The sequence below is a fragment of the Calliphora vicina genome, chromosome 1 (assembly GCF_958450345.1).
Source record: "Calliphora vicina chromosome 1, idCalVici1.1, whole genome shotgun sequence".
Lineage (NCBI taxonomy): Eukaryota > Metazoa > Arthropoda > Insecta > Diptera > Calliphoridae > Calliphora > Calliphora vicina.
The window spans coordinates 46,530,591-46,544,556 of record NC_088780.1 but is presented as its reverse complement, the minus strand read 5'-3'; the positions used below and the strand labels follow the sequence as shown (position 1 = coordinate 46,544,556).

The 13,966-nt window shown below is 29.4% G+C and overlaps 1 protein-coding gene across 1 annotated transcript; it reads right to left on the bottom strand.

Moving 5' to 3' along the window:
- Positions 1–3,477: 3,477 nt before the first annotated feature.
- Positions 3,478–9,904, bottom strand: RabX4 (RAS oncogene family member RabX4). Its single transcript, XM_065498456.1, has 5 exons — positions 9,700–9,904; positions 4,235–4,434; positions 4,066–4,158; positions 3,861–3,974; positions 3,478–3,796 (listed from the first exon to the last, which is right to left on the bottom strand). Exons 1-5 carry the CDS (start codon positions 9,821–9,823, stop codon positions 3,683–3,685), a joined length of 645 nt encoding a protein of 214 aa, XP_065354528.1. The 5' UTR covers positions 9,824–9,904; the 3' UTR covers positions 3,478–3,682.
- Positions 9,905–13,966: the final 4,062 nt, after the last annotated feature.

Below are 13,966 nucleotides of genomic sequence, written 5' to 3'. Positions count from 1 at the left end.
AAAATATAAACCACCATTAAGTTGTGGTCATTTTAATTGCCTTTTGGTTGCCTAGCAATGATGCAACTAGTGAATATAAACAACTGTTTTATGGACTTTTCGGCTTTATTGTTCAATGATTAGCTAACAGTAATTTTGTATGTATGTCAATATATATTGCGATATGGGTTCGTTAACCTAAAGGCACACGCGAAGAAATTATAGTATGATTTAGATTTGTTAAATATTGTATCTAAGTGTGTGAAATATCATCCACATTTTTTAGTCGTTTGAAAGGCCCATCGATGTCATTATGTACGGAATATAACATCGTACAAATGTCCGCTGAGGTTTCGCTTGGCTGAATTTGACCAATGGCATGGGATATGTTGGCTTTGTGCGCCACTTTTGTTTGTGGCTTATTCGCATAGACCTGTGAGTTAAGAAAACCCCACAAGAATAAGTCTAACGAGGTCAAATCCGACCTCGATGGCCAGTTCAGTGACTTTTTCGGTACGCATTGGACGCTCTTGGATCTCATGTGGATTGGTATCGTCTCAAATTCGACACTTTTGTTTGTTGACGTACCCATTCATCCAAAATGGGCCTCATCGCTGAATCATGAGTTTTTGCTGGAAAACGAATAGAACATCCATTTTGATAAAACAATTTTATTATTTGCACTTGTTGTTGAGCGATCCATTCATGGTGATTTGGAAAACAAACTGAATAAATGATAGTCGATTCGACAAATGTAGCTTAAACAATATGCCCGCTATTAACTGTCAAAGTTCGTAAGTCTCTGTTGGAATACCATTTATATACTCTATAAAGTATTGGTCAATTCTCAAGGTTTTTTATCATATCATTTTGTCATAATGTCCTAATATTCACAATGGTTTTTTTTTTTTTTTTCAAGCAAAAAATTAGGACATTATATACTACTTACTCTGCATGCTATGTTTATTGTGTTATCGTAAGTCCCCTTTTACAATGCAGAAATTGAAAGGCAGACATTTTTCTCATTCTCTTTTGAACTAACCTAAACCTGTGTAATACACACTCTACCTCTTCAACCCCTCGCCCACAAATTCGTCTGTCTGTCTTTCAATTTCTGCATTGTAGAAGGGGACTAACCAACCAGAAAAGACCTGCGCCGAATGCCTTAGAGTCGGTTAAGCCAAGTTGCCGAGTCGTGATATATTACGACATTATGATAATATGACTGATAAGAGACCTTGTGAATTGACCATATTTTGTAAATTGTATTCCAACAAAGACTTACGAACTTTGACAGTTGATAACGGCCATATTGTTAAAGTTACATTTGTCGAATCGGCTGTTCAGTTTTTTTTGCCACTATCTTTTTACAATGACAAATATCAATTTCATCCCATATCTGATATATTTTATCCCAATGTTTTAATCATCTCACTAGCATCTAATCTTAATCTAGTTTCTACTTGATAACTTGCATGCATCGTGATACCATATAAACCAACCAGTATGATCGAAATAAATTACATCTATTAAATTGTGTGTCCTAGGGCTTCATCATAGTACATTTTAATGATATTCCGAAATTTCCCGGGAATTACTAAGAAATATTTGGGGAAGTAAATTTTAGAAAATTGGAAGTATAAAATGGACCGGAATTGCATTCTTGCAAAAAAATTATAATAAAATTTATTATTTTCAACACTTTTGAAAAATCATCTACGCCACATGGTTTTCGTATAAAAAAACACCACTGCAATTTAAACAAATTAAATAGTATTTCTTTAATTATTGTATTTTATTGAAATGTTTTACAATTATATAGTATATATATATATATATATTTTAGAAAATTATCTATGTGACACATTTGTCATAGAATTAATAAAAATCTCACTTATATATTTAAGATTATATAGAATTCATTATGTTTATATACTGATTTAATAATTTAATACTTCATTTTTATTTTGCATGTATTAAGATATTAAGTTCTCATGATAAAATATTAATTGACCATAAAATAATCTGTCAAGAAAAGTTGATATTTACATACTATAATTAGTAATTTCAAAAACAAAAATTAGCAAAATAAATTTAAATGCAGATAGACTGAGTTAAAAAAGAAGAAAAATATATTTATAAAATAAAACAAAATTTTACTTTTCGAGTAGTTAGTAAATACGAGTACATATAATATAATAGCATTTAAATGAACATAAAATTGTTTTCTATAATTCGATGGGTTTTGTTTTTATTAGCAATATATATATTTTCAATATAGCGAGAAACTGAAATGGAATGTTATTCAAATCAGGATACCAATTGACTAGATTAGGACAAAAGTTTTCTTAGCAAAAATAAATATACGCCGGTAATTAATCCTATTTTTATGGATTTCTTTTATTGTATTAAGTTTTTCTAAGTACATGGATTCAAGCTCAATTATATAAATTTAGCTTAAAAAAGTTTTCTTATTTTAATTTCTTTTTTTATTTAATTATAAAACTATGTGTTGTATATCTACAAAATTTTTATGCTGTGCTGTGCAATTTTCTGAGCGATTTTTTATCAAATATTTTGAGTTGTTTTAATACCATAAATTTATTATTTTTTTTTAATCTAATAGAAATTAAATTATTGTAATTTTTTCTTATTATTGTTAATGAGAGAAATAGGTTCCAATGAATTTTCGTTTTTTCTAAGAGTTATAACAAATTAGAAATGACATTTTCCCACAGCTAGTAAAATTTGCCGTAAAACGCGATTTTCATAGAAGAAGTAACCCACAAATTATAATTAAAGATGTACAATTTATTTCAGAAGTAAACTATTTTTCAGCTATAATTTCGCGTATGAAATTATAAAATTTAAGAAATGTGAAGCCGTGAATCTTTTGAATTGGGATGATTCGTCATCAGTCCATGATCCTCAAATTGGTGCACAGCAAATTTGTAATGTGCAGGCTATTAAATACTAAATGTCCTAAGGTGTTAAAATAGTAATAATGAGCTATTTTATCAGAATTGATTTGCTTTGCTAAACCAGTTAATATTTCATTCAAAAACATAACCAACCTTGTTTAACTTAAGTGACAGGTATTAGGCGCTCATTTTATTGGCATGAAACTATATTCTGAACTAAATATATTAAAGATTTGAAAACATTGTGTTAGGAATTAAATTAATAAGCTCTTATTTTGTGAAATTCGTGTCTAACTTAAGATATGACAAAGGGCGTTTAACTAAAAATAATTTTGAAACACTTTTTGATATATGATTTATTGATCTCATAAATTTTGAAACATTTTTCTAATACTAAGTACTTTAACTTTTGTGGCATAAATTTAACTATTGTATAATAATATACAAGCTATTTAAACTTTTCGCTAAGTGTAATTATCAAAATTTTCACAAAAATTATATGTATGTTCAATTTTAAAAAATTACATGAAAAACAAACAAAAAAGTTGTGTTTATCAACTATGTTAAAAAAATGCATTATCTGTACGTTTGAAGATTTAGATATTTTTTTTTGGTTTTGCTAATATTCATTATTTTATAATCGTATAATACATGTAACATGATAAAACTTGCTAACATAATATTTTGGACATAATTTGTATACCTCTAATCTTTGCAGGTGTATTATAAGTATTTGCTTAAAAAAATATTTGAAAGTTTATGTTACTTAATGCTTAATTAATTTAACAGGAACAGCGATTTGCTTCCGATAAACTGGCAAGACTAAAAGTACCCAAACCGTTTGAACCAGGCGATTTCTTCTCTTGAGGTTTATCGTCATTGTCAAAATTTTCTCCCTAAAATACAAAATAATATCTGTGAAATACGTATAATATTTAAATGAAAATTTTATTAAGTTACCCTTCTTTCTCTTTGTTCTCGAATTTTGCGAGCCAACGATAGAAAAGCATCTTCGATATTGATATTATTCTTACATGAAACCTCAAAGAAAGGCATATCAAAATTTTCGGCAATCTGAAAATAAAATTTTATAATTTCATGTTGAAAAAGCTCTATACAAACAATAATACAAAGAAATGACTCATAATATTTAGAAAAAACTTACCTTTTCCCCTCTTTCTTTATCAACCATTCTTTGTGTGGCCGAACATTCACATTTATTACCAGCCAAAACTTTAACCACATCCGGTGAAGCATTCTAAATAGGAAATATGTAATTTAATAATATACATTTTATATAAATTTATTATATTTGGAACATTTCGGAACATTACCTCTTGTATATTTCTTAACCAATACGATAAATTATTATAGCTTTCTAAATTGGTAACATCGTACATCAGTAAAATACCCATGGCGCCTCTATAATAAGCTGTAGTTAAAGTACGAAATCTTTCCTGACCAGCTGTATCCCAAATTTGCAATTTTATAGGTACACCGTCCAAATTAATAAGTTTTTGTTTAAAATCGATACCTGTGGAAATAATTTGAAATCATGTTAATTCTATTGTAACTTCTGTAAAAAAAATTAAATGTCAGATTAACGCCTCATTTTTGTATGATTGTATGGACGGAACAAATTTCCCAACTCCCCCCACTAGAATTGTTCAATCTATTGTAAAAACACGTTGTGTAAAATATTATGATCATAGGATAACGATAACGGGTTATGGGAAATTTTTTTTAGATTTTGTAAAAATTTAGCTATTAAATAAATATTTTTCCAATTTAATTTAAAAAATCTAAATTTAATACGTAATTGTCGTTCTAATGAGATATAAAAGTCAAAAATTGGTTAAAAAAGTTATTAAAAATTTCCCAGGCCATTAACGTGTCTCAGTCCACTAGAACAAGAAATGTAGGAACAAAATTAACATATTCTGAGAAATATTAAAACAAAAACCAAGTTTTACTTAAAATATATCCATATTTACTTGTATTTGAGTTTTTTTTTTGTAAGAGGTATGACCAAAAAATTTAATTTTTTTCAACGACAGTTTCAAAACTCCATTTTAAAATTTTTAAAAATTTTGTTAAATAAATTTCCGAATTTTTTTACCAAAACATGGAGAAATTTTTTGGACATATTTTTTGGAATGAGTCCAATTTCCATACTGTTATGAATTTAAAGTAAAACCTATACAAGATTTTAGTTTTACTAAAATCGGAAAACGTTAAGCCTTAAATCGTGAAGGTTAAAGGAAAACATTTTCAATATTTGGAATTTTTAAATGTTATATGTTTTTGGGCAGATTTTAATGAAACTTAAGAAAAATATTACATAAAGTCTAGTATTGACAATAGAGCACAAAATTGGAAATTAAGCATTAATAACAATAGAGATTTTGGAGTTCCTAGATTACAGCTACTTTTTTGCCCGATATGTTTTCTCAATAGTATATCTGCCAAAGTTTGGCTACATTTGTTTGTTAATTTAAATATAACGTTTTTGTTTCTTTTAAGAAAAAAATTTAAGTGAATAGGGTGGGTCAAATTGTAAGGGGACGATAATATTTACAAAGGCTCATCAGGATTTCTGTTCTATGGGTCGTCATTCCAAGAAAATTTGCGGAAGAAACCATCGCTTAAAAATTAATTTCATCTAAAATTGTTGTTATATTAACTAAAAAACTTTGTAAATGCCATTCTACTCTTGCGCTTAGTTAAATTAATTTTTAGGAAATATTACCTATGGATATTTTGTGTGTATAGAAATTAAAAATTAAATTTTCATACTGACGTCGCACAGTGGCGCCTGTAGAACAAGTGATGTTGCAAACAGAAATATTGAATAAACCTATTTTCAGTGTTCAAAAAAACAGACAATGTTTATGTAATTTGGTCCGCTTTCAGATACAGAATAACGAATCGTCATTCTTTTTGATTCTATCGATAGATCTATTTATTAAGAAAATAATAAAAACAAATTGTACCGTTTGCTTTGTTAGTCCAGGTAAATCGATATTTACCAATTATCAATTTTTTCAATATTTCTCAACTTTGATGGAAAATAAAAAAAATTATAAATTTCATATTTTCAAAATAAGTGAAACCCCATTGGAAATACCATCTTTTACGGATTATGAGCAATATTTTACAAAAAATTTAAAATTAAATTAAAACAAGTAAGTAAAAGAGCAAAAACATTTTTCTTTAAAAATTTCAATAATTTATATTTTTGAGTGATTTTCGGCCTTTTATGGGAGCTATGACCAATTATGAACAGATCACCATGAAATTAAGTCGTGCAATTTATGTATATATTATGTGTTGTGTTGAATTGTGTGTGTAGACCAACATTTTTAAGCGATTTATGCACGTTGAAGTGATTTTCGGATCACTTCAATCCATAAAACTGGTTTTATGGACCGATCGTAACAAAATTTGGTGATATGAATTTTGTATATATAAAACTTATTTGGAGCGGAATTTGTGGAGATACGTTTATAAATTAAACATTTATGACCGATAAAGTCCAATTTCGGAAGGACATTTGTATGGGGGCTAGGTGAAATAATGGACCGATTTCAGACAATTTCAACAGGCTTCGTCCTTGGGCCGAACAAATTATATGTACCAATTTTTTTATGATCGGTCCATAATTAGTCATAGCTCCCATATAAGACCCGCTTCCGAAAATAACTTTAAAGTGAACAAATCTGTTAAAAATGATGGTATACATACAAAATTCATGACAAATAACTTTCATATAGACACAAATCACACGACATAATTTCATGGTGATCGGTCTATAATTGGATTTGTAATCCAGTTATTGAGCAAAAAAGGTGAAAAACTGGTTAAAAAATTTAAAAAATGGGCATTTTTGCGATTTTTAAGGCACTGGGTGCACCTTTTTCGTGTTGTGTGCACCTTTTTCGGGTAGGAATGTTCGGTAGTTTTTTTCTACTATTCAATATCTACAACTTTGCTTCAGCCACAAAAGAGATATTCCGTGCGGTATACGAGATATAACCGTGCTAAAATACAGAAAAAGTGATAAAAATCCACCTTGAGAAAAAAAATTCGTATGGTCATTAAATTATTACGGCAGCCAACTTGACAAAACTAATGATGCAGAAGTTCTTATTCTTGGGGCTACTTTCACGTGCAATTGTCAGAATTGAGTCCCAAAGCAATGAACTGAAAAATGTTGTACTGTGTAATCTATCATATGCCGTTTAAATTTTTTGATTATCTGATTTGGTTCAAGAGTTATGAGTTTTGCAACGAAAAAACTCAAATGGCGCCACTATGTGCCGTTAACCGCCAAAACTGGTACATTTTCAATAGATCCTCATAGAATTTGATGAATTGATATAATTTTATACAAGACTTACATCCATTTTCTCAATATCTAGTTATCGTTTTTCGCACAGATTATTACAGATATGAAACAAATGACAGTTGTCAAAAAAGTTCTGAATGGTTGTGATTTGCAGAGCGAGAGAAAACAAGTAAGAGTGCTATATTCGGCTGTGCCGAATCTTATATACCCTTCACCAAATTATACTTCAAAATTTTAAATATTTTTAGGTAAACAAAATTTAATTTTTTTTTAGTTGTTTTTTTCATTTTTTGGAAAAAAAATTATTATAAATTTTTTTTTTTTAAATTTAAATTTAAATTTTTTTTTTTTAAAATTTTAAAAAATTTTTTTTCGTTTTTAAAAATTTTTTTTTGAAAAAAAAAATTCGGGTTAAAAATTTTTTTTCCCGATTTTGACCCATTGTAGGTCCAACTTAATATGGTCTTATATACGTCGTTGCAAATGTCTTTGAAATATCTATCATTAGATATCCATATTGTCTATATTAATGTCTTAGTAATCCAGATATAGGTCAAAAATTGGTCAAAAATCGAGGTTGTCTTGGTTTTTTCCTCATATCTCAGCCATTTGTGGACCGATTTTGCTGATTTTAAATAGCAAAATTCTCGAAAGCATGTCTGACAGAATTATTGAAGATTTGGATCCCGAAGATATCTGGGGTCTTCAGAAAACTGATTTCAACAGACAGACAGACAGACGGACAGACAGACAGACAGACAGACGGACATGGCTTAATCGACTCCGCTATCTATAAGGATCCAGAATATATATACTTTATAGGGTCGGAAATGAAAAATGTAGAAATTACAAACGGAATGACAAACTTATATATACCCTTCTCACGAAGCTGAAGGGTATAAAAATACAGTTTTCAATAGGCGACTAGGGTGAAATATAGTTTTCCCTCTTTTCAAAACACAACCATTTTGACATTTTCTTTTGTTATTTTTCTATGGAGACCAGCTGATTCATATCTGCATAATTTGTGGTTTTTCGTAACGATTAACATTTTGTTTGTATTAGAACTGTCAGTTTATCGTCACGATAAAAAAATAGCCAGAGATTGAGAAAATGCGGGTTATTGTTCAAGTTTATCTGGATGTTATTTATTTGCGAAAGTATTTTCGGGAGAGTGGCTTATATGGGAGTGATAGGCACTTATGGACTATGAATTACTGAGTTATAGGCAAGGGAATAATTTGAATCTGTCCTCCCAGGATTTTATTTATGTTTTTATGAAACTTATTAAAGCCGACCGACATTTATTACGATTCCGAGATTCATGAGCATTAAACATTTTCATGAGCATTCGCGATTTACAGCCAATAATGAACCGATCGATCCTCCCTGAATTAGGTACAGTACAGCAATTTCCGTTTCAATAAAATAAATGAATTTTATTATGATACCAATAATAATTTATATACATATGTATTTAAATTGATTTTAGGGAAGATGTATTACATACATATGGGGGTTAGGATCAATTACAAAACTTATTTGTGCCCAAGGGTCAATTGTGAACCGATTTTCACAAAATGTAATATAATTTCTGAGTGTTTAAAACTAACATATTCCTTATTAAGTCGTGATTGCAGCATAAATATTTAGCGTAATTTTTTCGATGTCTAACTTTCTTAACTGAAAGTCTATTAAAATAATTTTTGTATGAAAACTGTATAACTTTAGATTAAAAAATATGTAGACATTGTGAAAATAGGGGTTAACATATTAATGAGAGTTTAATTGAAGCCCAGTTCCGGAAGGATGGTAAAATTATGGTCCGATTTCAGCCATTTTCAAAAGGATTTGTACTAGGGACGTAAACAATTAATAGAATTTGTAGTATTTTTAGGGTATGAAAAGAGTAAAGTAGATAAGGGTTTTATTATAATAAAAAATATTTATTTGTGTTAAGATCAAATTTGACGGAATGAGTGATTTCACTTCGTTTAGGGAGTGACCACAGCAATTGTTTTCGTGGCCAGGTCCAACTTTTTTGTACATAATATTATTAGTTTTGCAAACATCTGCACGAAGTTATAACAGATTAGAAATAATGTAGGGTATATTAATGTACAATTATTTTCATAAATTTGTTTATACAATCTACGTATGTATTTATACAAAAGAAACATCAAAAAATTCCACTCGCCCATTCCTAGTTTTATAATTGGTTACAACATTATCTGTCATTGCTACATATAAAAAAACATTATTCATTTATCTTCTCGAATTCTAATTAAATTTAATGTCAATAGCACTACATAGATGAACACAATAAAATTGCAAGGAAATCCATAAAATTAAGAATATAAATTAATTATTTATTTGCACAGTGCAACTTTGTATGCATAGGATAAAAAGGACAATTGAAAAGCTGAAAAGAAAAATAAGTAGGCTACTCACCAATGGTAGAGATGTATGTGTCATAGTATTTTTCATCACAATATCTGTGTACGATGCAAGTTTTACCGACATTGGAATCACCAAGAACTAAAACTTTATAGGTGGCTACAAAATCCAGTGCCATTGTATTTTGTTGCTATTGTTGTTGTTGTTTTACGTCACACAGAATTACACAAATAAAACACTTTTGGATATGGAGGTTACCGAGAACATACAATTTGTTTGTTATTTATATATCCAAAGTAGTTTTTTTTTTTTTGCTCAAAAACTAAACTTAAGGCTTCACTAAATTTAAAATATACTAATTTATTTTTTTGGTTTTTAATATTTAAGTAGTGTTTACTTTTATCTTATAAACCTTTTCATTAATGTTGTATGTATTTTCTGATAGTTTTTTCTTTGGAAATATTTAATTAAAATTGTTTTATTTTAAGAAATTATGAACTTGTTTTCTGCACCGCTTTAGCAAAAGTATGATTCAACTAAGATTTTTTTCTGTTACATTCGTTTATTGTCGTTTTCAGTGAAAAATCAATATCCTTTTTGATAGTTGAGAGTATTATTGACAATTTTTGTGAAAAAAAACTTAAAGGGAGGTTTTAAACAGATGTTGTTGTGTTGACTTTTTGTGGCAGTATCATTTTGTTCTTCCTTTTTGATCCTGTATTCTTATTTTTTTTTGTGTACTGAGTTTGATTTAGGGGTTTGTTTATATTTTGTTCGCTTTTGATAACATTTCAGCACCTGTAGAAAATTGTAACGGTTAAAATATATGTATATGAGATGATGTTGATTGTGTACGGACTGGGTGGTTAACACAAACCCCAATTTGTGAATTTGTATGAATTATACACTGTAATTTGAAAATGTTTTTGTTTATCGAATCAAATTATGCGGCAATAAATCTCGTACAAATTTAATTTTCCACTTTTTTCAGTTTTCCAATCATTTCAGAAAATTATTTTTTATTTTATATTTCAAATTGAATTCATTAATTCGAAAATGTGGTACATACATATATATATATGTAAAAGTGTTAGGGTTCCTAATCGGGTAAAACAGTAAAATTCCCGGAAATATGTTTATTTATACGTTTATATACCCTTCACCTTCGTGAGAAGGGTATATATAAGTTTGTCATTTCGTTTGTAATTTCCACAATATAATTTTCCGACCCTATAAAGTATATATATTCTGGATCCTTATAGATAGCGGAGTCGATTAAGCCATGTGCGTCTGTCTGTTGAAATCAATATTCTGAAGAACCCAGATATCTACGGGATCCAAATCTTCAATAATTCTGTCAGACATGCTTTCGAGAAGTTTCCTATTTAAAGTCAACAAAATCGGTTCACAAATGGCTGAGGTATGAGAAAAAAACCAGGACAATCTCGATTTTTGACCTATATCTGGATTACTAAGTCATAAATATAGACAATATGGATATCTAATGATAGATATTTTAAAGACCGTATATAAAACCATAGTAAGTTGGACCTACAATAGGTCAAAATCGGAAAAAATATGTTTTTACCAAAAAAAATTTAAAAACAAAATTTTTTTTTTTAAATTTAAAAAAAATAATTTTTTCAATTTTAAAAATTAAAATAAAAAAATAATAAAAAATTTCCAAAATATTAAAAAAACAACTTTGGAAAAAAATGAATTTTGTTTAAAAAATATTTAAAATTTGTATTTTGAAGTATAATTTGGTGAAGGGTATATAAGAATCGGCACAGCCGAATAAATATTTTTATTTAATATATTTATTTAACTTGGTGGTTACACGATCAAGTTTTGCCTTTAAAGTTTCAATACACTCATACTTTTTTACTAATACACTCTCACTTTTAAGAATTGAAACGAACTTGCATTCAATTTCTCATTCAAGTTAGTGTTTCAATTTTCAATCAAGAAAACAGCTGATTACATTTTTTTGGACAATTTGTACTAAAATTGTTTTCAAGTTGCGTGCAGCCTACGTCACAGCTTTAAATTTTTGTAAATTTTGATAGCCAGTTATGTAAAAGACTATCAAGAAAAACTTGATCGTGTGGCTGCAGGGTAAGACAGGAAAATTAACAATTCTAACATAGGGACTAATGCAAATTAAAATTTTTAATTCTTAAGATGATTAACATTAAAACTTCCAAGGATATTCATATTTAGAGAAAATAATAACAATAATATTGGTTTAAATTAGTTTATATACATTGAAATTTAAAAAATTTCTTTACCCAATATAAGATTTAATATGTACATACATTTACTGGTTTTTGGCTAATTTAGTATTAAAAATTTCCCGGATTTGAACAGATTTTCTGAATTTCCAAACCCAATAAACCAAACGCTATTATAACGATATCATATAGGATATTAACATTTCTAATGTAGCGACCAATGCAAATTAAAATGTTTTATTCTTAAAGGTATTATTAAGATGATTAACATTAAAACTTTCAAGCATATTCATATTTACGATATCATATAGGTGATATTAACTATCATATATGATTCTCGTATCATCTACGATAGTATTTATGGACTAAAGTGTACATTACCTATTAATATCGTTCTTCCAGGAAATTATGATATCGTTTTCGCTATCATAATTTTCAATAAAAACGTATGTAAATAAAAAATTTCGCTAAAATAAGATAAAATCCTGAAAGAAAAGGAAACTAGCATACGCAAATCAAATTTATAAATTTTTATTCGAATCACAAGTATATGTTTTGTTTGCAAATATATATTTTAATTTTTCAATTCACAATATAACTGAAATACGTACGCGTATTTATTACCCACAATTTAAACAGATTTTATATTTACATATTTTGTTTTCGCATGTTTTTTGAAAATGTTTAAATTAAATTGTTTCTGTCATAGAATAAACGCATAGAACAGAAGGAGAGAAAAATATCAGTGGAAAAAATTACTCTCTTTTCACACATACGGGTGATACAATAACAAAATACATGGTAATACAATCTCATGAATTAGGTTTTTGACAACATACTTAGGTTTATGGCTCTCAGTTACCTATCTAGTTGTCATCTATGATTTCTGTTTTAAGTTTTTTTCAAATGTTTGTGGTTTATTAATTTATTTTATTGGGAGTAAAATATTTGAGAACGTTTTAATATGATATCATAATCGTCCCCATAATGTAATATTTTATTAAAATAACAAACAAAATAATCAAAATTGGAAGAAAATAACAATAAAATGTTTACCGCCATATTCGAAATCAATTTTTATAAAATAATATTTGAATTACAATAAATTAAAATTTTTATTCCAATTCCATATGTACATAGTTAAATTCATATTGGACATAATAATCGAAACAACTATTCAGCAAACGTTTTTTTTTACATTACATGCTATTTTGTAAGAGCTAAAATAAACATTTGTTTAATCAATTTCTATCCAACCATTACACGATTATATTATTATATACATACATATGTAAATTGAAAACATAACCCTATTTCGCAAGAGGTCAATCTGGCATACCCAGATTGGCTGATTGTAAAAAATCCAAGGCAATAGGTGGTAGTGACCTAAGCGGCGAGGTACCTCTGGACTTCTCTCCAAGTACCTCCAAAGCCGCGAAAGCCCAAGTCGTCAAGGCGGCTAAATCCCCTGTTTCGGGTGCCTCTAAGGGGGAAGCGACTAAGTCGCCCCTCACGGATGCTTCCCATATGCCAATTGTGCGCTCAGGTCTTGTGAAGGAATCCTCCTGTCCTGAAGACGCATCACCCCTGGCCAATCCCGGCTCTGAAACTAACCCCAGGCATAAAAACCCTGCTAGAAGGGCTGCTACCACCAGGCGTTCCGCTTACCGCTTTGTTGAGGCACTTGGCTCGAAAAAAGTCGAGGACCTCACTAAGGAGCAACAAGCTTCGCTTTCCTGGGCGAAAGCCTATATTGCTGGTCTCAAGACCGCTCCTCCTTCTGCTGAATTACCAGCGGGGCCTAAACGGCAACGTTCAGAGGAGGATACAGCGACCAAGAGCCAGCAACCGGGACCTAAACGTCCCAAAGCGGCACAAAGGTCGTTAGCTAAATCCTTTAGCGAGATTGTCAAAGACAGTCTTGTTAGGGCGGTTATCGACCGGAGTGCGAATGACGGATCCATATCTCAATTGAATTGGGATATGGTGAAGCAAAAACTGGTAGGGGTGTTTTGGAAAGTTCTCAAAGAGATCCCAGGCACTCCTCCACAATGCGATGACGCTGGTTGGTACCAGGGTCACGTAAA

Bases quoted from the DNA above. Each gene is read 5' to 3' on its own strand.
- RabX4 (XM_065498456.1), bottom strand. From the start codon at position 9,823: ATGGCACTGGATTTTGTAGCCACCTATAAAGTTTTAGTTCTTGGTGAT. The intron at 4,435-9,699 runs GTGAGTAGCCTA...TTATTTCCACAG, and splicing joins CACATACATCTCTACCATTG to GTATCGATTTTAAACAAAAA. The intron at 3,975-4,065 runs GTAAGTTTTTTC...TTTTATTTTCAG, and splicing joins ATAAAGAAAGAGGGGAAAAG to ATTGCCGAAAATTTTGATAT.